This window comes from Impatiens glandulifera, chromosome 1 (genome assembly GCF_907164915.1).
Source record: "Impatiens glandulifera chromosome 1, dImpGla2.1, whole genome shotgun sequence".
Lineage (NCBI taxonomy): Eukaryota > Viridiplantae > Streptophyta > Magnoliopsida > Ericales > Balsaminaceae > Impatiens > Impatiens glandulifera.
Window position 1 is genome coordinate 28,889,532 of NC_061862.1, and position 27,964 is coordinate 28,917,495.

At 33.5% G+C, this 27,964-nt stretch overlaps 1 protein-coding gene and 1 pseudogene across 1 annotated transcript; both read left to right on the forward strand.

Moving 5' to 3' along the window:
- The first annotated feature begins 2,714 nt into the window (after nt 1-2,714).
- LOC124921339 (alanine--tRNA ligase-like) lies at nt 2,715-17,781 on the forward strand. The gene is made up of 23 exons (XM_047461986.1): nt 2,715-2,932; nt 3,697-3,935; nt 4,241-4,381; nt 5,165-5,311; nt 5,657-5,809; nt 6,517-6,646; nt 7,440-7,536; nt 7,711-7,831; nt 8,738-8,797; nt 9,152-9,202; nt 9,283-9,378; nt 9,510-9,611; nt 10,106-10,228; nt 10,386-10,529; nt 10,617-10,688; nt 10,779-10,854; nt 11,140-11,282; nt 11,395-11,503; nt 11,580-11,767; nt 11,961-12,050; nt 12,162-12,341; nt 12,431-12,610; nt 17,545-17,781. The coding sequence occupies exons 1-23, from the start codon at nt 2,782-2,784 to the stop codon at nt 17,614-17,616; spliced, it is 2,865 nt and encodes a 954-aa protein (XP_047317942.1). The 5' UTR covers nt 2,715-2,781; the 3' UTR covers nt 17,617-17,781.
- Nucleotides 17,782-24,888: 7,107 nt separating this feature from the next.
- On the forward strand, nt 24,889-26,773 carry LOC124922596 (annotated as a pseudogene).
- The last annotated feature ends 1,191 nt before the right edge of the window (nt 26,774-27,964 follow it).

Consider the following 27,964-nt stretch of genomic DNA (forward strand, 5'->3'; position numbering starts at 1 on the left):
AGAAGTAGTTGATCATTTTTATCGTTTTCATCATTTGATAAGAGTTGGAACTCTTACTTTGATATGTCTTATTCGTGAAGCTCCATGGATTATTATGTGAAGAATTTTAAGTCTGTTAATCTCATTTCATCTTTCTATAAGATTGTCGCAAAATGTTTGGCAAAAAAATTAAGAAAGGTATTAAAGATGGTCATATCTAGTAATCAGATAACGTTCATCAAATATCGTCAAATATACGATATTGTATTAATAGTCAATGAGTGCATTGACTCAGCTGATTCAAGAGGTGAAAATGTGTTTTTGTCAAGTTAGACATCGAAAAAACTTATGATCACGTCAATTGAGAGTTTTTGTTTGATTTAACGGACAAAATGAGAATGGATGCGAAATAGATTGAGTGGATTAGATTTTGTCTCTCGACGGTTAAGTTTTTGTCATTGTTAATGGTAATTCTTAGGGATTATTTGAGTTTCCGAAGGATTAGACAAGGTGATCCACTCTCTCCTTTCTTGTTTGTTATTGTTATGGAAGCTCTCTAAAAAATAATAGCGTTCGTAGAAAACTCAGGACTCATCCGTGAAGTGAGTTGTGGGTCAAGAAGATATCATTTTTCTATATGACGTTTATTTTTCACTGATGAGACGGTCTGCATGGTTCAGGCTACATACATGAATTTTAAACACCTTTAAGATATTTTATGGGTATTCAGTGCATGTTCGGTCTTCGAGTAAATCTTAATAGGTCACCATCTTTTTCTCAGATCCTATTTCGAATAGAAGAAGGATAATGTTTTCAAAAGTGTTGGGGTTTAGAATTAGTGATTCCATCAATATACATTGGTATGTCATTGGTTGCTAAATTACGATCCAAGGTCTTTTGGGACCCGATTATTACTAAAATGGAATATAAACTCTCTAGAAGGAAAAGTAAAATAATCTCGAAAGGGGGTCGGTTAATTCTCATTAAGAGTGTGTTGTCATTCATGCTTACATATATGATGTCTTTATTCATTCTTCCTAAGAGTGTGGCGGTGAAAATTAAGAGAATAATGTATAAATTTCTATGAGGATCCTCTAACTCATCGTTTTGTCATTTAGTTAGTTGAGAAAAGGCTAAATGTTTAAAGATCAATAAGGTTTGGATATTCGAGATCTTATTTCCTTTAATAAGGCTCTTCTATCAAAATGGTGTTATAGATTTGCAACGAAACCGAATATTCTTTGGTCATCGATAATCAAATTTAAGTATGGTTACGATTGGTCTGGTTGGTTTACAAATATATCTAATTATCCAGTGGGTGTAGCATTTGGAGAGGAATTTATTATATATGTAAAAGTTTTTATGAGCAATCTAGATTCATTATAGGGGATGATTCTTCTATCAGTTTTTGGGACGATAGTTGGTGTAATGTCAAAAGTCTAGCTATGACGTATCATGAGCTTACTTCCATTGATATATGTAAAAATGCCAAAGTTAATGATATGTTTGATTCTCGATCTAGTGGTTTCACTGGCCGAATTAGATATAGAAAGTATATTAAACATTATGGAGAGTTCGTCTCATAATAGAATTTAATTTTGGTAAAACACAAACAAATGGCTATGTCTGAACAAGACGTTATGCGTTGACAAGATATAGATAGTTTTCATGTGGGGGTATTTCCACAAGTTGTTCGCTAAGATGAGTTCATATATTTTTTGTTGGGAGTCAAAAATTTCATCCAAGATCTCGTTCTTTGGATGGAGCGTCATTCACGGTGGAATTCTTACAGATGATATGTGCATGAAAAAAAGTTATATTATGGTTAGTCATTGTCGGTGGAATTCTTACGAGGAGGTTTAATAAGTAACTCACTTACTTTTAAATTGTCGATGATGACTAGTATCTAGAGTCTTTTGTGGAGTATCATTGAGATTTATTGGGTGATGTCCGAGTCTTTGGATAGTTGTTGGAAAATTTTAATTGATGCGGCTAATATGACAGGCCTACATAATTGGGTTATCATCCCAATTATTTTTTGGTGGACTATCTGATTTAAGAAAAATCGTCGAACTTTCACTAATGTAGTCGTCAGATGCGTATCATTCATTATGATGTTTTCTGAGATTCATTTCGGAAAGTCGGTAGAGTTTGTCGGAAAGTTAATCGTTCTTCTCGAGGACTTACGAGTTCAATAACCTATTGAGTAACTTTTTTTTCTCTGAATTTCATGCTTTTGTCATATGCTCAAATAATTTTCATTATTTTTAATATATATAGACCTTTTTCAAAAAATAAAAATTGTGATATGAATATTTTAATTATTTATAATTATCTCGTAAATAATAAGTTAATTGTGTTTGAAACTATGAGAAAAACTTCGTTTTGTAAAAGTTTTATTATAAAGAATATAAAGAATATAGTGTGAGATTCGAAAAAGGATGTGCTATATTTCAATCATTCCAAAGCCTTAATTTGTAAATTAAATCATTTATTTTTTAAATTTCTTGGTGAGATAAGAATTGAATTAAAAGATTCAAAATTAGTCAAGCTTCAATATATTTTTGTTGTTTCAGAGAAATCCAAACATGCCATTGGATCCTAGTAGGAGAGAGAGAGTATTCCTTTATATAAACTCTACAATTTGGACAAGACTTTGTGGCCCTGTTGCGTAGTATCCAAGGTTGGTTCGTTCTTTCATCCCCGGTCCTCGGCGACCTTCATTTTGGGGCCAACACATCATCAAATCAGTGATCTTGATCCTATATATTCATCATACGGTTCTGCCACTCGTCGGTTGAGATGGGGTCGCAGCTGCAAGAGGAAGTACAGTGGCCACTCAACAAGGTCCGAGACACTTTTGTTCAGTTCTTTGAAGGAAAAGAGCATGTGTTTTGGCGTTCTAGTCCGGTTGTGCCGCTCAATGATCCGACTCTCCTCTTTGCCAACTCTGGTAAACGTTTCTGCATGTTTCTATTTCTCTGTTTCTCAAGGTTTATTGTTGCCCACCGATTACTGTTTTCTTTTCCATGTTTGATGTTTTCATTCATGCACAGTGCCTAATTTGATCATTTTCATGATTATGTTACCATTTTTGTCACCTACAAGTTCTGGATTGAATTGGGAACAAAAAAAACTAACTTTCCCGCCATTTTATCAATGTTCATCTTAGAAATATTTTCCCCCCTTTTTTTGGTCAAGGTGCCTCGAATTAATTTGACCTTGTGGATGATGACACTCTTTCGATATCAAAACAAATGGGACTGTTTTTCTTGAGGCTGCTTCTTCATAGGATATAGTTACTCTAAGAAGTCTTTTCACATTCCCCTGTTGTTGAATGGCTAATTAAGTCTTTACTTTGCTTCATCATCATTTTCAATTAGTTGCTGCTGAAATTTCAGTTCTGAAATGTTAGCGAAAGAAAAGAATTTGTCAATGCCCAAGCTCCAATTTGCTCAATTTTCACCCTGACTGGAAAATCTTCGAACTTACTGTTGATGGATGCCCAGTACATAATTGGTGGTTGATATTACTTTATGTTGATTATTTCCATAGTATCCTGTATTAATGTTCTTGGCTTACTTAGTTATATATTTATTAGTTTATAATATTTGATAGGGAGCATGATGTTAGCAACTGATAAATTAAGTTATCCTAGGTGTCAATGTGTTTGTTTCTGCAGATTATTGCAGAATGGCTGACTCTGCTATATGACAGGTATGAACCAGTTCAAGCCTATCTTTTTGGGAACTGTTGATCCTAACAATCCCATGGGCAAACTTACTCGTGCTTGCAATACCCAGAAGTGCATTAGGGCTGGTGGAAAACACAATGATCTGGATGATGTAGGGAAAGATACTTATCATCACACATTCTTCGAGATGCTTGGTAACTGGTCATTTGGTGATTATTTTAAGAAAGAGGCCATTGAATGGGCAATGGAACTTCTCACTAAGGCAAGTGAGTAGATAACACCACCCCGTCCCCTGTCCTACAATTGTTCCCAACCTTTTCTTGTTGAGCCATTGTATTTTTTAATTTACATTTGACTGTTCAATACATATAACCTTGGGAAAATCATATTAGTTTATATTGATTAACCATTACAATGATTTTAAAAAAATACATTTGAACTTTCAGTTCCATGCATGACAATCAACATTGTTCATTTTGGACCATTGTTTCAAGTCACATTAATATGTTTATAGGCTTTACCGGTAATACGTTTCTTATAACTCATTTTATTTTGCTCTTTTTGCAGGTCTATATGCTACATACTGATAGGATTTACGCTACCTACTTTGGTGGTGATGAGAAAGCTGGACTTGCTCCTGATAATGAAGCTAGAGATATATGGCTTACTTTCTTACCGCCAGGGCGCGTATTGCCCTTTGGTTGCAAAGTATGTTATTGATTGATTACAATTCTCTTCCATCTTTGTTTATTTATTTAAAAGGTTCAACTATGTATTAAAAAAAGTTTATGAACAAGAAATGCAATCATTTTTACAGTCAAAACAAAAAATTCTCTTCCATCATTTTCCAGCACACCCATAGTGAAGTATTGGTTGTAAAATATAATTTCCTTCTTTTTTTTTCTGCATCATGGAACACTGACATGACATGAATGGTTTTGTTTCTTTATGTTTCAAACTTTGCTTGGAAGTTTCAACAATCATCAATTTTTTCCCTTCGAATGTTTGATGGAACGAGATCTTGAAGATATGTGTAATTGTAGAAAGCATTTCTCTTTTTTTCGTGTCTTTTGATGAGTGTAAAAGAACCTAAAAATTAATTCGTTCAAGTGCTAAAAAGAAAAGGGATCATTTATTTCTATTGAAAATTGTGTTATTCTAACTAGAGCAGAATCATGTGATTCTACTTAATACTAATTTGAGCCGAATTGCTGTATACGCCTGAGAAGCTTATACAAGTTTTCTATGTTTATCATGCATAAGAGGCTATAATTTAGTACTAAAAGAAATGTATAATATTATATTTCTAAGTACTATAATAAATTGTTTTGGAAGAAACCAAGCTTTGATTCCCTTTAAATCTTGGACCAAACAAACAGATGTGGAAACTTCCAGCAATATTTTTCATGCATACATCAAAAATATTTACATATTTGTGGAAAACTTCGAGTATCAGAAATTCTAATGTTAAAGACCCAATATCATGATCAGGACAATTTTTGGGAGATGGGTGATACTGGACCCTGCGGACCCTGCACGGAAATACATTTTGACAGACTAGGGGATCGTGATGCTGCTTCACTGGTTAATAATGATGATCCTACATGTATTGAGATATGGAACATTGTCTTTATTCAGGTATGTGTAAAAGTGTATATTCCTTGATCCTTGTTATTGTAATTTGCCTGATTGTTAATATATCTTGAAGAAATTGATTACACAGCTAAAAATTCTGTTGCTGACATGTGGAAGGAATTCTTGTTTTGTAGTGATCTGTATTAGCTCATCTTATGGTATTAAGATATCATATTCTTGATACAGTAAGAGTAACATTACTAAAATATTAAACATGTACTCTAGATATAATATACTATATCTTAATACTAATTCTCACTTTTGGTAACTTTCTTCGTTTATTTCTGGTGCAGAGTTTCCCTTATCGTTACTTTTGCATATGTTATACATTAATATGTTTAATTGCAGTTCAATCGGGAAGCAGATGGTTCACTTAAATCTCTCCCTGCAAAGCATGTAGATACTGGAATGGGCTTTGAAAGATTAACTTCTATCCTCCAGAACAAGCTGAGCAATTATGACACAGACGTGTTTGTACCAATCTTTGATGCCATCCAACAGGTAAAATTATTGTAAAGTTGTAGACATTATAGTCATATTATTTTGTTTTCACGATTCATTACCAGTATTGTAAATATTCTGAAGTTTATGTTGTTTAAGATTTTAATAGTAATATATGCTGGGAAAAGTTTGATTAGTTGAGGTATGGGAAAAGAAAATGATATATATATACTAGGAAAATTTTAATGATTGGATTAGATGTCAGGCTCATTTATTGGTAATTGCACTTATGAGTTGTTTCTTGCTATTTATGCGTGTTTAATTTTGCAACTTGACCGTAAAACATATAATCGGGCAATAACTTTGTCAGAATGCTGCAAAACAATACATTTTTTTGCTATTTTTGTAATGATGCTAGAACAATTCTTGTGGCTTAGTTATGGGTTTGAATCAAAATAACAGAATCTACAGTCTTCAGCGGTGTTTATCATTACTGTTATTATTTTGAGTTATTTGTTCTGGGATGGAGAATTAACCAAGATATTCTCCCTCAGTTTGATCCTCACCATTTCATGTCCAATATAAGACCGTGAATAATTTACTCGTTAACAATTTAAATACTGGTAATGTGATATAGTTGGTAGAATATATAGCTGGAGTAGAAAAGCTAACTATTTGTTACAAATATTTGTTCATTTTAGAAATATTGTTGTAGTCATTATCTTCTTTAGTTCGATTTGGCTTATCAGCTGTTGTGAATCTGGTAGGCATCTGGTGCTCGTCCATACTATGGGAAAGTTGGGTCAGATGATACAGACAAAGTTGATATGGCTTATAGAGTTGTTGCAGACCACATTAGGACTCTTTCCTTTGCAATAGCAGATGGTTCTTGCCCAGGTGGAGTACTGACATTTTTTTTATGCCATAATGACCTAGTTATTTAATCTTTAGTCCTGGTTTTCTATTTTTGTTCTCTCAATAGCTGTACAAACTAGGAAAGAGAATAGTTGGTGAATTCTTTTTTCTTTTTCTTTTTTTTTCTTTTGGTCCTTGAATCTTCTGCTCTTCAATTTGATCTCAGGAAAAAAGAAAAATTAGTTCCCGAGCTTTGACTAAAGATACAATATAATCTAAAAGTTGGCACACAAAAAAAAGGAACAAATTAGCCCAATGTTTGTGAACTGTTAAGATGGCCGTTAATAGTCATCATAAATTCGTTATTTTTTTGAGGAAAAATGTTAAATGGGATATGAAATTTGACTTTGGCCTCAACTAAGCTTCAAATTTTGACTTTGTACAGCCCTATAGTTTAAACAAATGTTAGGATTTTTTTTTCTGTCACAAATTGTTGTGATTCAGCTGAACATTTGTGACATATGTTTGATACTGTAGGCAAGTTTGTGATTTAGATTACACTGTGCACTTAAACACTGAACATGTAGCAGTTTCCATGATCCTCTTTAAGATGTGTAATTATGTGAATCAAAGTCCCTAATTAAGTTCTAATAGTGGTGTTGTGGAAGCAGTGTTTTTGTGGTTGTTCAATGGAAGTAGTGTTTCTTGTTAACTTAATTTATCTTTTTTCAACTCATTGTTCTGTCTGGGATAACTGTCATCCATTATTTCCTCGTTTGGCTGAATAACTATTTGGAACACCTTTTTCCGATTCATCAGTGCTTTACATGTGCAGGTAATGAGGGACGTGATTATGTGCTCAGACGTATTCTTCGTCGAGCAGTACGCTATGGCACTGAAGTTTTGAAAGCAAAACCGGGTTTTTTCAATGGGTAAGACTGCAATACCTATAAATATATTTTTGTATCTCTGCACTTCTCAGCTCGGTTAATACTCTGCATGCATATTACTCTGTCTATAAGGTGCTATTATATGTCTATATCTAAAATACATTATTTTTTATGAATATTTTGGTTATTAGAAATTCACTATTTTGTGGGAAACAGGCTTGTAAGTGTTGTGGTGCAAGTAATGGGTGAGACTTTCCCAGAGCTCAAACAACATGAAGTGCACATCACAGAGACAATTGCAGAGGAGGAAGCTAGTTTTGGGAAAACATTGCTTAACGTAAGCTTGAATATCATGACATGTGACCTCTCTTCTGTAGTTACAAATTTCATCTAAAACCTTGATAACATGTTCTTTTATTGTAAGGATAGTGTTTTTAAATAAGGTTTGTGGACGAAATATTGACATTCTTACAGGAAGCTTAGTTCTGATCAAATGCATTTGTTGGGATTAGGAATTGCTTCCTACTTTTAAGGGTTGGGGGCTAAAATAATCTTGTAAATTCCATGAGCAACTTTAGGACAAAATAATATTGTAGATTCCTGGTTTGTTCTAATATAATTTTGTAGGAGTTTACTCTTCTTCGTACAACTTACTAACTTGGTTTAATGAAATGATTTCATCCTTTCATAAAGAATATAAATGTATATGCTTTATGTTGTTTTATCATCAATTTGGTTGAGTTATTCCCTGCAGGTACATTGTTTTTGCATAGAACTAGATTCATGACATAGAACTCTACCTTGGACAAGCATGTAAAGTTTGAACCAGGCTACATAAATTAATACATTATTTTCTGTCCATTATTTTCCAATAGAGTTTATTTTAGCTGTTCCTGTCCTCAAGATCTAATTTTAACACTGAACTGCAAAAAGTCTTCAGTCTGGTCAAAGTTCATGTCATGTCCATGTTGCTTAGTACCATATTATTCACTCTGTCTTCCATAATTTCTTAATAGTTAGATCGTTTGACAATTATGCAGTTCTGTAGATACCTCATATACTTAGGAGAGACTCATAGCTCAGTGGTAGACAAATCCTGAATTTCGTGGCCATAAATTCTGTTGTTTGAAGAAGTCCTCGACTAATGTCTGTTACTTCTTTGGAAATTCCACATAAATGTGTTGTGCAATACTATGTTGGCCTTTGCAAAAAATGTGCTAATATATTGGTCTCTTATTTTCAGGGCATTGAGAAATTTAAGCGGGTGGCACAAGAACTACAAGGAAAAAAATTAAGTGGACAGGCAAGTTTTTGAACTCTCTTCTTCTCCCAGCCCCATAATGTTGCTTGTGAGTACATTATGGCCCCATTTGGAAAAACGATTTATTTATGCTTTTGTATTCAGATACAGAAACACAAAAAAATGTTGTATGTCTCTCACTTAGTTTAGTTTCCAAGACGCTTCTAGATATAGTAATAAAAGTGTTTCCTTTTGGTGGCATTGTGAAGCTTTTGTCTAATTGTGGTATGTTTATTAATGAAGAACATTTCTCAAATAACAATTATATGTATATTTCAGAAATAAATAAATATTGTAATTTTCTCCATTTCGATGGAAGATCAACTTTTGTAAAACTTGTAAGTAATGTTTTTACAGGTTGCTTTTGTCTTGTGGGATACATATGGGTTTCCTCTAGATTTAACTCAGGTATAGAAAGTAATGTATTGTTCTACTTTTATTGCATAATTTCATTGGATTATTCTTACCTTCAATCATATCCCTTCCAGTTGATGGCGGAAGAAAGAGGCTTGGAAGTTGATATTGAAGGCTTTGACATTGCTATGAATGAAGCAAAAGAAAGGTCAAGAAATGCCCTTAACAAGGTGAGGGTGTCCTGATTTCTTTTCTGCTTTTGTGGGTAACTCCATTGGAAGCTGTGCTTAAATTACGCAGAATATCCAAAATAATTTGAAAGAAGCTTATGCCAAGCCATTTATTTGTTTCTTGATAACAGCAAGCTGGAGGTACTTTCCTAATAGATGTGGATGGTATCTCTTCTTTACATAAAAAGGGGGTTCCCCCAACCAATGATAACTTCAAGTTTGCATGGTTTCAGGTGATCCCTGTCTCAGCTCTATGCTACTAAAGCAGTGTTATATGACTATAAATTCTTTTACTTGTACAAATACTACCTTTCTTAATTTAGGTATATAAGTTGTAAAGCCCTTTTTCTTTTTAAAGAGAAATTAAGTGGGAAAAGTTAACAATTTTATTGAAAAAATAGTTTATTTTATTGACGAGAGATAGTCAAAGTGTGGTACGAGGTTATATTAGGATTATGTTACGTACTGATCTAGTATATAAACAGCATAATCTTCTATTAATACATAATAGGACTTATCAATGCTCTCTTAGAAGCTCAAATTTTGATTTTTTTATGCATTAATAAATGAAACATGTTTTACGTGTAAATCAAATCAATATAAACATGTATATGTGTGAATATGTGCATTTTTTAAAATACAAAATCATAGCATGTTTTGGTGTGAATGTGATGATATTTTACTACAATTGCTGGCTGATTTCATGCAAACTTTTCTGTTAAATCAGGATCACCACAGCACGGTGAAAGCTATTTATACGGGAAGAGAATTCGTGGAAAGCACAAATTGCAACTCTGAAGTTGGCATTGTACTTGAGACTACAAGCTTCTATGCTGAACAAGGCGGTCAGGTATTAAAATATATAGTTTTTTCTAGTGCTTCAAATCAGAATTCAGAATTTAAGGTTTTCAAACCTTAATCAAAACCTGAAGGAAAAAGAGAAACATATCATATCAATAGATATGATTAAGAAATAAGAAACAACTAATACGTTTTATCTCTGACAGATATATGATAGTGGATTGCTTGAAGGCCCTTTCGGTTCATTTCAAATTTCTAATGTACAAATTTATGGAGGCTTTGTTGTTCACATTGGTTTCTTTACTGGGGAAACTGGCAAACTGGCTGTTGGTGATAAAGTTATTTGTAAAGTAAGATCTTAATTCCATTCACCACTAGCCTTTTCCTGGACTTGCACTCTAGTTTAAACATTGTTTCTTTCTATCTGCATTGAGCAGGTTGATTATGACAGGCGTAAACTTATAGCTCCTAATCATACATGTACGCATATGTTGAACTTTGCTCTCAGGGTAATAGGTTCTTCATCTTTTCTCATTTCCCCTTCGTTTTTCCTTTTGCTGTTGATTTGATGATCTAAGAACCTCTCAACCTGAATGCAGGAAGTACTTGGAAATCATGTTGACCAGAAAGGCTCAATTGTTCTTCCTGAGAAATTAAGATTTGATTTTTCCCATGGTAAGCCCTTGTACTGAAATAACTCTTTTTTCTTAAATGAAAATTTCATTAAAAAATTCATCTCTAAAAACAAAACAAAAAAAGGAAAAAAAACATCCAAGAGTATGGTCCCAGTCCCACAATTAAGACATCATGGGTGAGATAAACTCAAGTTTGTTTCCTTCCCCTAGAATCATAGTTGATCCCGGAAAAGATGTACTGAAATAACTCTTAGCTACAAAAGATGGCACTTTCATAAGTGACCTGATCCTATTGGCATCTTTTTTAACTAATTAATTTGGACAGGCAAGCCTGTTAAACCAGATGAATTGAGGAAGATAGAGGCAATTGTTAATGAACAAATTAAGGCTGAAATGGACGTATCTTCCAAGGAGGCATCATTAGCTGATGCTAAGCGTATAAATGGTTTACGAGCTGTGTTTGGAGAAGTAAGCTGCATAAATTCCTACACTTCCTTGTTGTCTTTTCATATTCATCTAGACTCTAGAGGAGATTATTTTGCTTTAATTTGACTGCAAGCTGTCATTTTTTTGAACATAGATCTATCCTGATCCAGTAAGGATCGTAGCTATTGGTAAAAAGGTGGAAGATATACTGGCTAATCCAGAAAGTAATGAGTGGACTTCAATATCTGCAGAGCTTTGCGGAGGTATTTTCCTTATAACTATGGGAACCTTGTATATGTCCTCTCATAAGATACTTAATGTTGTTTTCTTGTTTTCTAGGGACCCATATTTCAAATACTAGAGAGGCCAAAGCTTTCGCTCTTTTGTCTGAGGAGGGCATTGCTAAAGGCATTCGTAGAGTAACTGCTGTTACAACATATCCAGCTTTCAAGGCCATTGACTTGGCGGTTTCACTTGAGCGGGAAGTAGTTGAGGCATCAAAGAGTGAAGGAAGCTTGTTAGAGCAGGTTTGCTTTTGTTTTATTGAGCCTATTTAGAAACGAGTATTTTGTCACAATCACGATCTCATTATAAAATTGCCAAAAGTTAAACTCGAAAGTGAATTTTTTTCCCACGCTTTTTTTATGAATCATAATTAGGTTATTTTTTGGATCATGATCCAGATTATAGTGTGATTTGTGCTGATTCATGCTTCTCCAGAATGTAACTTCTCTAAATCATCTAGTGGAATCAGCAACTATTCCCGCTGCCAGGAAAGCTGATCTCAAGTCCAAACTCTCTGTGCTTCAGGTCTTGTATTACTTCATAAAGAACCCACATTTTGATTTCTCTTAATGCTCATGCAAAAACTCAATTAGTATATAAGGATCTATTGATTCTTAGCTTTCACTCTTTCAACAGAGTCAAGTGATAAAAGCTAAGAAGAAGATTGCTGAAGAAAACATACAAAAGGCCATTAAAGCAGCTGCTGAGACAGCAGAAGCTGCTGCTTCTGAAGGAAAATCTTTCTGCATATCGTACGTTGATGTTGGATACGACACAACTGCTTTGCGTGAAGCTGTTTTCAAATGCATGGAAAAGGTTCATCGCCACCTTTAAACTCTGTCTCTAAATTATTATTATTTTGTTATTCCTATATGTGTTCCCTGACTCTGCATAAAAATGGACAGAATATTGCAGTTATGGTTTTCAGCACAGTGGTAAGTTCAAACAAGGCACTAGTATGTGCAGGAGTACCTGAAGAAGTAGATATATGGAAAAATCTGAAGGTGGTCGAATGGTTAGAGGAAGCACTGAAGCCTCTCAAAGGGAAAGGCGGTGGAGGTAAAGGGGGTCTTGCTCAAGGCCAGGTATATATGGCTATATATTATTCATGGGACATTTTCTTAAACCTTGTTTATCACTTATATTGTTATAACGGATGCGAGACAATAATAATAATAATAATAGTAAAAGACAGAATGAAAGCAACACCCGATTTAACGTGGTATCCAGCAAAAGTGCTGACTAATCCACGGGCAGAGGCACTGAAAAATATTCCACTATAATCGTTAACACGGATTACATATATTCAAAATAGTTCAAGAGAAAACTAACACCCAAGCTCTTTATTTATAGGGTCAAGTCAAGACATTTTTTCTTACTCACTTCCTATGTGGGACAAACACCAAAAAGAATATTCTAGGCAAAGAAACCAACAAATCTCCACCTTGACTTGAATATTTTCCCAGATAGCCAGATGCACCATATGTACTTTAAATACCAGATGTGCCAGATGCATTATACTGAATGCCCAAATAAACAAAACAGATGCATTACACTGAATGCCCAGATGAACAAAACAGATGCATTACACTGAATGCCCAGATGTGACCTGCTCTGTCTCAGACATTGCCCCTCCAAGGACAATCAACAGCTTTTAACATTGATCAAGTTCAAACAGTGTTGAAACTTGCTCTACGGAATCGGCTTGGTAAACATATCAGCTGGGTTGTCTGCAGTCCCCACTTTGTTTACCTTGATCCTCTTTTCACTTCTCAGAAAATGGTACCTCACATCAATGTGTTTTGTTCTTTCATTGTGAACTTGATCTTTGGTTAAGCATATTGCACTCAAACTGTCGCAGTACACTGAAGCCTGATCGTGGTGTAGATCCAAGTCACTAACCAATTCTTTCAACCAGATTCCCTTTTTAGCAGCTTCTGTCAAAATCCATATATTCTGCCTCTGTAGTAGACAAAGTTATTGTCGGCTGCAGAGTAGCTTCTAACTCACAACAGAACCACCAAGCGTGAATACATAACCGGTCATCGATCTTCTACTGTCTACATCTTCAGCATAGTCAAAATCTGAGTAACCAGATACTAATACTAGACACTGACTATCACCACCATAACTGAGACCAATATCAGATGTACCCTAAGATAGTGGAAAATCCTCTTCACTGCTTGCTAGTGTTCCTTACCAGGGTCTCCCATGACCCTCCCATGAACCTACTGACAACACTAACAGCATGTGCAAGATCCGGTCTAGTGCAGACCATAGCATACATCAAGCTTCCCACTACACTAGCATAAGGAACATGTGACATGTATTCCTTCTCCTGAGATGATTTAAGTGCAAATACTACAGACAAATGTGCATTTGAAGCACTAGGAGTATCAATGGGCTTAGCAGTAGCCATTCCAAACCTCGATAGAACTTTCTGAATATATCCCTTCTATGACAAGAATAACTTCTTATGACTTCTATCTCTGTAGATCTCCATTCCCAGAATTTTTTCTTAATAGCACCTAAGTCCTTCATTTCGAATTTTATACTAAGTAGTCCCTTCAACTTTTGAATGCCAGACTTCTTCTCAGCAGCTAGCAACATATCATCTACATACAATACCAAATAGGTGAAGGAACCATCTTTGAGCTTGTTGTAGTAGGCACAATTGTCATACGGACTCCTTGAATAGCCAATCTTAAACATGTAGCTATCGAACCGCTTATACCACTGCCTCAGAGACTGTTTCAGTCCATATAAGGACTTCTTCAACTTGCAAACATATTCCTCTTTTCCAGGTTCCTGAAAGCCATCTGGCTGAGTCATGTATATCTCTTCTTCCAACTCTCCATGTAAGAAAGTTGTCTTCACATCTAGTTGTTCGAGTTCCAGGTCATGATGTGCAACTAAAGCAAGTAGCATCCTGATGGAAGTATGTCTGAATACTGGTGAGAATATCTCATTATAGTCCACTCCCTCTTTCTGACTGAACCCTCTAGTAACTAACATAGCTTTATACTTGACCCCCTCAGCTGGTGACAACCCTTTCTTCTTCTTGAACAACCATTTACAAGTGACAACATTTCTCCCTGGTGGTCTTCTAGCTAATTTCCAAGTCTGATTCTTTTGAAGTGACGTCATCTCATCTCCCATGGAAGCAAGCCATTGGACAGACTCAGTACCCGCAACAGCTTCCTTGTAGGTGGATGGCTCATGAGGATCCACTTCCTCTGCAACCTGTAAAGAATAAGCAACCATGTCCTCATAGCCATACATTATAAGAGGTACACCAAAATTAACTCTTCTAGGGCAATTAAGAGCTAGATTTTGATGTTCTACAGATGATGATGGAGCAACTGAAAAATCTGCCGCTGAAAGTGGTTGAGAAAAACTCTCCTCTGCTTCACAACTAGCCTGAGTCTTTTCCTGCTCCACCTGTTTCTCGACACCACAATCTACCGGAATGGTGAACTTCACAGTTGGGTTAAGCATGAAATTTTCATCAAAGACAACATTCCTACTCAGAATAACCCTCCTCTTAGAAGGGGACCAGATCCTATATCATTTCACACCATTCCCATAGCCTACAAATACTCCCTTCTTTGCTCTTGGCTCCAACCTCCCCTCATTGACATGATAGTAGATCGTGCAACCAAAAGTTCTCAAAATAGAGTAATCAGCAAACTTCTCAGACCACAGTTCATAAGGAGTTTTCAGATTTATACCTGTGTGAGGTCCACGATTAATCAAATAGCATGTTGTGTTAACTACTTCAGCCCAAAACATTCTTGTTAACCCAACATTTGAGAGCATACACCGAGCTCTCTCCAGTAGTGTCTGATTCATACGTTCTGGTACACCATTCTGTTGAGGTGTATTCTTAACCGTATGATGTCTGGCAATCCACTCAGTCTTGCAAAACTCATTAAACTCAGACCAACAGAATTCTAAACCATTATCAGTTCGTAACCTCTTGACCTTCTTCCCAGTTTGATTCTCCACTAATGCCTTCCACTGCTTAAGTTCTTGAAAGCATCACTCTTATGCTTCATTATGAATATCCAGGCCATCCTTGAATAATCATCAATCAACGACAGAAAATACATGTGACCACCCAAAGACTCTACACGTGACGGCCTTCAACAATCAGAGTGGATGTAATCAAGTGTGCATTTTGTTCTGTGAATCGCTTTGGGGAACTTGCTGCGATGTAGTTTCCCAAAAATACAATGTTCACAAAACCCAAGATCCTTTATCTTATGCCCACACAGAAGATCATCTTTAGCCAGAATTTGCATCCCCCTCTCATTTATATGCCCAAGCCTCATGTGCCACAACTTCGTCATGTCTCCTTGGTCAATCTCGGAGGAAGCAACAGCAGCAGAATCAGATATCGTAGTACCTTGTAGAAAATACAAAGTGCCCCGCTTCACACCTTTTAGAATCACACCTGAACCCTTGTAAACATGTAAAGCTCCACTTTCACCTTTGAAACTAAACCCCTTCTTGTCCAAAAGACTTAGAGATATCAGATTCTTCGTCATGTGTGGAACATGTCTAACTTTGTTCAGTGTACGGAATTTTCCATCATGAGTCCTAATATTGATCGAGCCCATCCCAACCACCTTGCAGGTAGAGCTATTGGCCATACAAATATTTCCACCATCCACCTGCTCATAGGTTGAAAACCATTCCCTCCTAGGACAAATATGGTAAGATGCTCCAGAATCCAGAACCCACACACCAGTGTAATGTGTGTGACCATCAGCAACTAAGGCAATATCCTCTTCGGAGTTTGTACCATCTTCAGCAACTGCAACAGTATCTGGTGCCTTCTCATGTTGACTTTGTCTCTTCTTTGGACATTCATTTTTCCAATGTCCCTTTTTCTTACATTAATTGCACACATCTGTTGGTTTCAAACCCCTACTGACTAGTTTGTTGGGGAATTTCTTTTTTCCCGGTTTACCATATCTCTGATGGTTGTTTGCAACTAGCCCAACAGCCTGACTATCTGAAACAGTGTCACTGCAGCTATGTCGCAATTCTATACTGTGAAGGGCAAATTTAACTTCTTCTAGAGCCAATGAATCTTTACCGCTAATGAAAAACTCCCTAAAGTTTTCATATGATATTGGTAAAGAAACTAACAGAATTAAGAAAGCATCCTCATCATCTATCTTAATATCAATATTATGCAGATCTAATAATATTGCATTTAATTGATCTAGATGGTCTCTAAGAGGTGTACCTTCCTGCATACGCAGACTGAACAGACATTGCTTCAAAAACAACTTGTTGGTTAAGCTCTTCTTCATGTATAAAGTCTCCAGCTTAGACCACAAACCCGCAGCGGTTTCCTCCTCAACCACCTCAGTAATGATATCGTCTGCCAGAGCAATGTTGAGTGTGCCTTTTCTTCCAAAGACTCCATATCAGCAGGTGGTGGGACAGGTGCAGGCTTCATCAAGGGAGCCCATAGGCCGTGTTGTTTCAACAATGCCCGGACCTTGATCTGCCACAGACTGAAACTATTCCTTCTAGTAAACTTGTCGGCTTTCAAACTTTTATCTCCAACCATCGTTCTTGCATGAGCAAATCTAAACAACCCTGCTCTGATACCAATTTGTTATAACGGATTCGAGAACAATGATAATAATAATAGTAAAAGACAGAATGAAAGCGACACCCGATTTAACGTGGTATCCAACAAAAGTGCTGACTAATCCACGGGCAGAGGCACTGAAAAATATTCCAATATAATCCTTAACACGGATTACAGATACTCAAAATAGTTTAAGAGAAAACTAACACCCAAGCCCTTTATTTATAGGGCCAGGTCAATACATTTTTTCTTGCTCACTTCTTATGTGGGACAAACACCCAAAAAGAATATTCTAGGCAAAGAAACCAGCATATATCTTAATGTTAAATGTTATAATAGATTCGGCATCTAAATGCTTCACTCTTCTGTGTCTTGATTTTCCAATCTAATTCGATAATATGGTTGTAGGGATCTGAAATATCTAACTTGGAGGAAGCAATGAAGCTAGCCAACTCGTTTGCCACTTTGAAGCTGCTGTAAGAATCTGTGCAATTTAACCATACAATATGTTTCTGTCTGTTGACGAAAACAAAGAAATAATGAATCTAATCGGGAGATAAACTGGCTGTTTGTAACCATCTATTTATCTTCTTATTTCCTGATGCAAAGGTGTGAAATGGAGACCAAATGCTCTGATTCTTTAGCTTTTCAGTTTGTGGTGTTTGATCTAGTTTAGAAACATTCTTGTGTTTGTTTGTTCCACTCTTTTTCTAAATGGCTAATTGTAAATTTTATGTGATCTAAATGTCCATGTTTATGATAGATATTATATTAAATTAGCTTAGTATTTATTAGGTATTTCTTTAATAAATCAAACATATATGGTAAATTACATATAGTTCGTTCACAAAGCACAAAAATAGGTTAAACCGGTAAACCTTGAAAGAAAGAAGGAAAAGGAATCAACCAATTTTGATAAGCAGTACTGGAGTCAAATGAACTTCCAAGTGCACCTAAATTCGTTAAGATCTCACTAATCATAATGGTATTACCACTTTTATCTGCATATTTATGATCACTTTCAAAATTAGTCTTTTTGAATTTACTAAACATAATGGTACATGTTTAGGTAATGATTTGAACCCTAATACAATGAATAATAATATGATATAATTACTCTCCATGTGGCACATGAAAAAAAAAAATTAATTTCTTTTACAAAAACTGGGCGTTTTTCTCTTCCTCTCCTCCCCTTCCTCCCTTCCGCTTTCTCTCTCTTCAAAACTCATTACAAGTAGGGGTGAGCAAACGGGTAAACCCAACCCGTATTACCCAACCCATATTTAACCCAAATTAATTTTACCCAACCCATAATTCAACCCATATTATTTACTAATATGGGTTGGGTATGGGTTGAGTTGAGTATGGGTTGGATAACCCAAATTATTTTATTTTTATTTTTTTATTTAACATGTATTTGACTCATTTAACACATTTTTATTCGTTTAACACGTTTTTCACGTTTTTGACATTTTTAATACGTTTTTCACACATTTAACACGTTTAACACGTTTTTGGCACGGTTAACACATTTTTGACACGTTGAACACGTTTTTCATGTTTTTGGCATGTTTAACACATTTTTAACACGTTTGACACGTTTTTAACACATTTTTTCACGTTTTCGACACGTTTCACACAATTTGACACGTTTAACACGTTTTACCACGTTTAACACGTTTTGACACGTTTAACATATTTTTCACATTTTTGACACGTTTCACACGTTTTTGGTACGTTTTGACACGTTTAACACGTTTTCCACATTTTTGACACGTTTTGACACGTTTAACACGTTTCGACACGTTTAATACATTTTTCACATTATTGACACGTTTCACACGTTTTTCATATTTTTGGCACGTTTAACACGTTTTGACACGTTTAACACGTTTTGACACGTTTAACACGTTTTGACACGTTTAACACATTTTCCACGTTTTGAGACGTTTAACATGTTTTTGACACGTTTTTTCACGTTTTCGACACGTTTAATACGTTTTCGACACATTTAATACGTTGTTCACATTATTGACACGTTTCACACGTTTTCACAATTTTGGCACGTTTAACACGTTTTCCACGTTTTGAGACTTTAACATGTTTTTGACACGTTTTTCACGTTTTCGACACGTTTAATACGTTTTCGACACATTTAATACGATTTTCACACATCCAACATGTTTAACACATTTGACACGTTGAACACTATTTTCATGTTTTGACAGTTTTAACACGTTTTTAACACGTTTGACACATTTTTCACGATTACGACAGATTTAACACATTTTGACACATTTTTCACGTTTTTGGCACGTTTAACACGTTTTGACATGTTTAACATGTTTTTCACGTTTTTCACATTATTAACACGTTTAACACGTTTGTAACACGTTTCTAACATGTTTAACACGTTTGTAATATGTTTAACATGTTTTCACATGTTTTCACGTTTTTGGCACGTTTAACACGTTTTCCTCGTTTTTGACACATTTTGATATGTTTAACACGTTTTTGACACGTTTAACATGTTTTTCAAAGTTTTAACACGTTTAATACGTTTTCACACGTTTAATGTGAAACGTGTGAAAAATATATTAAACGTGTCAAAAATGCCAAAAACGTGTTAAACGTGACAAAAACGTGTTAAAACTTATCAAAACGCGTTAACGTGCAAAAAAATATGTTAAACATATCAAAAATATGTTAAATGGGTAAAACGTGTTAAAATGTCAAAAACGTGTTAAACGTGCCAAAAACGTGAAAAACGTGTTAAACATGTTACAAATGTATTAAACATGTTACAAACATGTTAAACGTGTTAAGAATGTAAAAAACGTAAAAAAACATATTAAACATGTCAAAAACGTATTAAACGTACCAAAATGTGAAAAATGTGTTAATGTGTGAAAAACGTGTCAAATATGTCAAAATGTGTTTAACATGCCAAAAACGTGAAAAACATATTAAATGTGTGAAACACGTGTTAAACGTGTGAAAAATGTGTGAAAACGTGTTAAATATATCAAAAACGTGTTAGAATGTTAAAAACGTGTTAAACGTGCCAAAAACGTGAAAACCGTGTTAAAATTATCAAAAACGTGTTAACGTGTTAGTTATGTTAAAAACGTGTTAAACGTGCCAAAAACGTAAAATAATGTGTTAGATTTGTCAAAAACGCGTTAAACGTATTAAACATGTCAAAAACGTGTTAAACGTGACAAAAACGTGTTATTACTATGAAAATGTGTTAAACATGTCAAAAACTTGTTAAACGTGCCAAAAATGTAGAAACGTATTAAACGTGTGAAAAACATGTTTTAAGTGTGAAAACGTGATAAAAATATTAAAAACGTGTTAAACGTGTGAAAAACATGTTAAACATATCAAAAACGTGTTAAAATGTCAAAAACGTGTTAAACGTGCCAAAAACGTGAAAATCGTGTTAAACTATTCAAAAACGTGTTAAAGATGTTTAAAACGTGTTAAACGTGCCAAAAATGTGAAAATCGTGTTAAACTTATAAAAAACGTGTTAGTTTTGTTAAAAACGTGTTAAACGTGTCAAAAACGTAAAAAACGTGTTAAACTTGTCAAAAACGCGTTAAACGTATTAAACATATCAAAAACGTGTTCAACGTGACAAAAACGTGTTATTAGTGTGAAAATGTGTTAAACATGTCAAAAACGTGTCAAAAACGTGAAAACCTGTTAAACGTGTCAAAAACGTGAAAACGTGTAAAAAATGTGAAAACGTGTGAAAAACGTGTTAAACGTATGAAAAACGTGTTAAACGTGTGAAAAACGTGTTAAACGTGTGGAAAACGTGTTAAACGTGTGAAAAACATGTTATAAGTGAAACGTGTTAAAAATATTAAAAACGTGTTAGATGTGTGCAAAACGTGTTAAACGTATGAAAAATATGTTAAACATGTTAAAAACGTGTTCGACTTAAAGTTGGAAGATGATTAGTTTATATTGAATTAATAATAGAGAATTAAACTAAATTTATATAATTTGGGTAATTTGGGTAACCCTAACCCAACCCAAATTATACTCAACCCATACTCAACCCAACCCATACTTAACCTAACCCATATTAACCAACCCAAATTAATATTTTGGGTTTGGGTTAGGGTTGGGTTTGGGTAAACCCATATTATGCTCACCCCTAATTACAAGTCCAATCATTCAAACCCTAGTCATTTATGTCGCCTGCGGTTTCTGATCTTCAATCTCCATTCGGGGTTTTATGTTTTGTTTGACCTTCTCTGTTCTTCAACCTAAGAAAAGTTGATTCTGCGTGTTCAATGGAGTATTTTCTGATCTATAAAGTATTTTTTTCCTATTATGCTTTCATTATAAACTCTATTGGATAAGCAAAATCTTGTTTATCCTGATGATGACATAGTTTGAATAATGTACATGTTAGAAATGTTAAATGTTGTTAGACAATAAAGAGAATTGTGAAGAGAAATTATACATATCACGACTAAAAATTATTGACTCGCACAGCGAAGGAACTTCACTGTTATACAAAAGGGACATGCCTATTATACAAAAGGGATCTCGTTGTTATACAAAGGGGACACTTAGGCAGCGAAGTCTCTTTTGTCTAACAGTCAGATCCCTTATAACCCTCGTTGTTCGAGTCGCGATTTCAGACTTGTTCTCCCTATCATTCCTCAAATGTTAAATAGTAAAAAGAATGTAATGTCATTTAAACTGAACTGTAATGTCTTATATATAAACTGAAATGCAATATTATTTAAATTGAATTGTAGTGTGTTTTAAAGTGAATTTTAACGTTTTTTAAAAACTAAACTGTAATGTGTTGTAATGTTCAACTGCGTTTTGATGTTATTTAGATATATGTAAAGTGTTATAAATACTACGTTTAAGGAAAATTACTTTTTGTATTAGAAAAATTCGGTGACAACAACCGTAATAGTGGAAGATTCAATATCAACACAATAACAATGGAATGATTTAGTCTCGACTCAACTTTTCTTCACATCACTTTTGTTTTCTCAACTTTCCCATGTAGCCGGTCAATTTTATCCCTAACATAATACTTGTGGGAATAATATTCAACGAAGATAGTAATTATATGAACAAATTGTATGTTATAATATATTTGAATATTTATAAAATATTATAAATACTATATTTCAGTTTATAAGATTATAGTTCAGTTTTAAAATGTTACAGTTCAGTTTATATAACACACCTATCAATACAAGGTTTGGAAATTGATATTGCATATTTTTTTCATATGTACAATTATTGTACAAAATCATGTATTTAAATATTTTTATAATTTTCTTATATTATATTATGAATAAAATTATCTCACTTTAAACAAATAATTTCTAGAGAAGTTGGAAGGTTAATCTTTTTTCTCTTTGATGATTTTTTTATTATTGAAAGGTGCCTTCTTCTTTTTTTTCTTTTCATCACTCAGATTTGAGTTAATATTGCATTTTGTTCGGTTCAGAGTCCTATTTAGCCGAATTCGTTTTTTTTCTTGGATTTTTATAGTCCGAATAATACTCTCGGTCGTTGTTGGGTTTTTTTGATACTCATACACTCCGATTGTGTTGGTGATCCTTTGTTGAATCTGTATTTGTCCCCTTCTTAGCAACAAAGGAGACGAAATAATCGAATATGTAGTTATTTTTCATTTTTTTAATAAAAAAATTACTCAATTTGATCTTTTATATGGAAGACCTCTTACATGTATCCTCCCATTATTTATATGAATTTCTCATTATTTCGGCCATGTATGTAGATTGTTCATTTTACTTGACATGATATTTTCCGGTGTTGTTTACCAACTCTCGGCTAAGTATAATTTTTACTATCGTTCATAATCTTTGGTAGAGTTTCTTCCTACACTGTTTTATTCGTTCGTTCGGCTTGCTCTACTTCAACTGTCATCGTTCAAAAATTCAAATGAGTTCGTCTTTGGAGAAATCATCAACAAATCGCTTTTGTAAATTGTTTATGCAATTTGATATTTAGATCATCCATTATTGATTTTGATTTTATCATTGTTATTTTGTATTATTTACTAATTAATTTTTCATATTTATTTGTTATTTGAATTGAATGAGATTTAATTTTGATTAATTTTTTTTAAAAAAAAATACCTTTGATAATGAATAAAAAGATTATAAAATTCAGATATAAAAATAATTTAAATATAAATATATATAATAAAATTAAAATATAATTGTTTTACAAACTTTAAAAAGTAATGTAATTGTCCACATTTTATATCATAGATTTTATAATTTTAAATATATTTTGAGTCAAAAAATTTGGTTTTTAAAAATTTCTCATATGAACTCCTTATATTCTTTATACGAAAATAAAATAAATAATTAGTTTAGAAACAATATTCTATCAATCTATTTTTAAAATAATTAAGATTCGGAATATTTTTGAATAAAATATTATTTTTATCAAACTAGATGGTAAAATATCTAAAATTTATCTTGTTTTTATTTGTTGCCTAATAGGATTTAAAGAAAAAAGCGACAAAGACCGCAAGGATGACATATGTCGTTTCGTTAAAAATTTAGAAAAACATAGTTTAACCATGAGGTTAAACGGTTAGAGATGGCTTCTAGAGTAATTTTCCATTTTTAGTTTTTAAGTTGTTTTGAGATTTTTTTTCTTTTGAAGATAGAGCGAATTAAAAATTTAGAGTTGGTTTAGTGAATTATCTTGTAAAAGTTGTCTATGCCTCGACCTCGAGTGAGATTTTAATCTTCTTGTACGACTCTAATTTTTCAATATATCTTTTGATGAACCATTGGTTTCGGGCGATGCACACAGATAAAAATATAAACAAAAAAATTAATTAAAAAAATTATAATAATTTTAAAATATATATTCAATGTTTAAAATTTTTAATAAATCACGAATAATATATTTCAATAAAAATAGAACACTTTCATTCCACATTTTATTCACTTCGGTAAAAAATTCATCTTCTCACTTATCTCATCACATATTTATCCACCAATTCACAATCGACCTCTCATCTCGAGACCTTACTTTCACTTCGTCAAACAACTCATCTCCTAACATATTTTACAGTATAGAACCTAACATTCTTTATCCTCAATTCGGCTAATCATCCATCTCATTCCACATTTATCCACCCCAATAATCAACCTCTAATATTTGACTTTACACTTTCATTTCGGTCAAATCAACCATCTCCAACATTACCAATCTCTTTTACTCTTCACTTTGGTCATTATACGCGCCCGTTTTTTGCTTCCCCGGTGGTACCGGTTCTTTTGTTTGGTTCCTCGGGATTTTAGTTATGAATTAAAAGTCAGGCCAGACGGAGTTGGTCAAAGGTATATACAAATATAGCCTCGATTTACGTGCTAAAAGAATCTCTTTTAAATAAAACATTATTTAAGAAAATGATTTGTACAAAAAATGTAGCTTTGGTGCTTGGTTTGGAGATTTAAAAATAAATCGTTTTGGTGTACGTGTAAAAACACAATAGCACTAGAGTTTCATAATGGGTTCGTTGATTAGTTATACTCGAGAAAGAGCTTTCACGTTATGTCTTTCGTGCCCGTTAAAAAACGATTTGATTTTTCAAAAGTCTGGCTATCAAAAGATTTATTTATAACATTTATTTTCTCGAATTATTGGTTTGGGGTTCCTAAACAAGGGTAGGTTCGGGTTATGTAAATAATTGTATAAAATTATTAAAAGGGCATACATGCGATTGCTTGTAATACAAGATTAAGTAAAGAACTCTGAAAATATCAGAAAAGGATGTTAGAGTTTAGAAATAAATACTAAATGAGGCTTTAGTCAAAATATTTGTTTGGAAAATATCCCGTAAATATTTTGATACCTCTCGGGATTATATGAAAATGAATTAGAGTCCCAAAATTAAAAAAATAATTTTGGGTTTTAAAAAGTGGAACCAAGCAAGCCTTATGACCGAATTCATAGGGCTTGGGTCTGTTTTCATCGGTCGAAGACCGGAGAGGCTCGATCGAAGCTCGGGGTACTCGGTCGAAGGACCGGAGGGGCTCGGTCCTGGATCTGGGATGCTCGGTCCCAAGGTCGGACCTCTCAGTCGTAGGATCTAGGATTATCGGTCCCAAGTTCACACAAAAAAAACTTGTAGAGATGGCTTGAGGGAAAATTTCTGTTGAAATTAGTCAAGGAACAATATCAAACAGCGGTCAGATGACTATCTCTGCTGAAATAGAAAAGGGAAGAGCAGAGATCAAAAGACACAAACCAGCAAAATATTCTGACATGGAGAAAGTTGTTTATGAGTGGTTTCTCCAACATCAAGAACTAATTTTGCAGAAGGCAAGAGATACAATGAAACTTGTGTACCCTCCTGATGATTCAAATTTTAACTTCTCTATAGGATGGCTTGGGAAATTCAAGCACTATCATGGCATAAAGTCATTTTGGCGAGAGTGGGTTTATATTGATGTACAAGACATGGAGCAAAAATTGGTATTGGTTCGGGAGAAAATTGATCAATTCCATATGAAAGATGTTTTCAATATGGATAAAAATCGGACTGTTTTATAGGCTACAAGCTTATCATTCACTTGCAACAAAACAACTTGAAGGAAGAAAACACGATAAAGAAAGGTTGACGGTTGTTATTTATTGCAATGAAGATGACTCTGAAAAAATCCCTCAATGGAATATTAGGAAATATGCAAAGCCTCGTTGCTTCAAGAATATCAACATGAATAGCTTGGATTGTCAGTATAGAGCTAACATAAGAGCATGGATGACTAGTGTATTTTGATGAATATGTACGTTCATTTGACCAAATTATGCACGGTAGAAGAGTTCTACTTGTGGTGGATAATTGTCCAGCACATTCAATAAATATTGAAGGGCTAAGAAACGTTGAATTGTTCTTCTTGCCACCCAACATGACATCAAATATTCAACCTTGCGATGCTGAGATAATAAGATGCATTATCATGGAAGGTTCTACCATAAAATATTGGAAGGTTATGAGGTGGGACAATCTAGTCTAGGGAAGATATATGTCAATTTGGCAATCCTAGCTTGGACGATATATGTTCGAAAAGAAACAAGAGTGAATTATTCCCGATACTGTAAAATTCGTTCAACTAGTGACGTTGCATGAAATTTTTATGAATCCACTTTTGATGAAGAAACTCAAGATCTCAAGACTATGTTCAATCGATGTGGCTATCGTAATAAGATGGATATCGACAATCTAATGAACTACCCAGATGAAAATGAAGCATGTTCAGAGGTTTAGAGTTTAGAAGATATTGTGAGTACTATCATTGAGAACGATACAAAGGATGACGACGAAAATGATACGGTGTCTTTAGAGCCTATTACGCAAAAAGAAGCACTTATGGAATCGAACATTTTCACAACTTTATGATACAATACAAAAATACAACACATGAGCTATTGGATGCAATAAGAAAAGTTAGAGATGAACTCCAAATAGACTTGAACTTTAAAAGAAATCAGACAACTATGGAATCATATTTCAATAGAGGGTAATATATATGTTTTCAGTTTATATGAATTATTAATTTATGATTTTCTTGGGACCGAAAATTATAAAGGAATCTCCTAAAAAAATATTATTTTATCGAGTTTTTCAATTTTTTATATTGGCTTAAGTCGGGAACAGACAAATTTATTATTTTAGAGAATTTATTAATTTATCAAATATTTTTTAAAGAATTTCTACTGTAATTTTTATGGATAACATATTTATTTTCTTAGAATAGATGTATCTTAATATTTTTATTAATAATTTTAGTGATGCGAAGAGAATGAAATGATATTTGAGTATGATTTACTTAAAAAAAAAAGGTTTTTGAAAGTTAACACCATAATTCTTTCATTTCAACTTGGAATATATATTTTTTATATTAAAAAACTAACTTAAAACATTTGGTTTGTCGAGTAGGACTATTTTCATTTAAAATTTTAAATTATATTTTTAAAAAATGTAATTTGAGTTTTTAATTTGTTATATTATTATAAATATTTGTTATATTTAAAATATAAATTTATAAAATAAAGTAAAAATATTTTAATATTTTTATTGATAAATTGATATATCATTGGAATGATTGAAAAAAATAAAATATCATTACATAATTAAAAGATCACATAAAAGTAAATAAAAATTACAAAATTAGAGTTCATAGTATAAGTTAACATTTTATACTATATTATTCTAACTCAATAGAGTAAACCTAGCGGAAATTTGTTTTCATATAATAAATTTTTGAAGAAAAAATGTGAATTAGGTAAAATGAAGATTACAAAAATTAACACACTATAATGAATAATTAAGAGTTAAATGTTAAGAATTAGATTTATACAATTTATCTTTAACTACTCTTATTATTATTTTAAAAAACAAATATATATAAAGATTTGATAGTTAATAAAGAAATGGGTGGACTTAAACTTATTAGATACTCTAGATATATATATCTCTTTAGTTAAAAAACAAGAAAACAAATAAAGAATATTTTACTCAAAAAGTTTGGGTTGGCAAGGCCCATGCGCTTAGAATTGGGCCGAATTAAAATCATCCGCGTATTAGGAATGAAAACCCTAATATTACTTATAAATAGACGTTTAGGTTAAGCAATTGAGCATTGCACGCCTCCCAAGGTGTTGCCTCCACCTATTTCACAAAGGGTCTAATTCCCTAGTCAATTCTCAAATTTCACGTTGTTATTGTTAGATATATCATGGTTTCGTTGTTCGATTTAAGGTGTAGTTTGTTCGTGAGTTGTCTGGAC

Bases quoted from the DNA above. Each gene is read 5' to 3' on its own strand.
- LOC124921339 (XM_047461986.1), top strand. From the start codon at position 2,782: ATGGGGTCGCAGCTGCAAGAGGAAGTACAGTGGCCACTCAACAAGGTC. The intron at 7,832-8,737 runs GTAAGCTTGAAT...TCTTATTTTCAG, and splicing joins TTGGGAAAACATTGCTTAAC to GGCATTGAGAAATTTAAGCG. The intron at 12,051-12,161 runs GTCTTGTATTAC...CTCTTTCAACAG, and splicing joins CCAAACTCTCTGTGCTTCAG to AGTCAAGTGATAAAAGCTAA.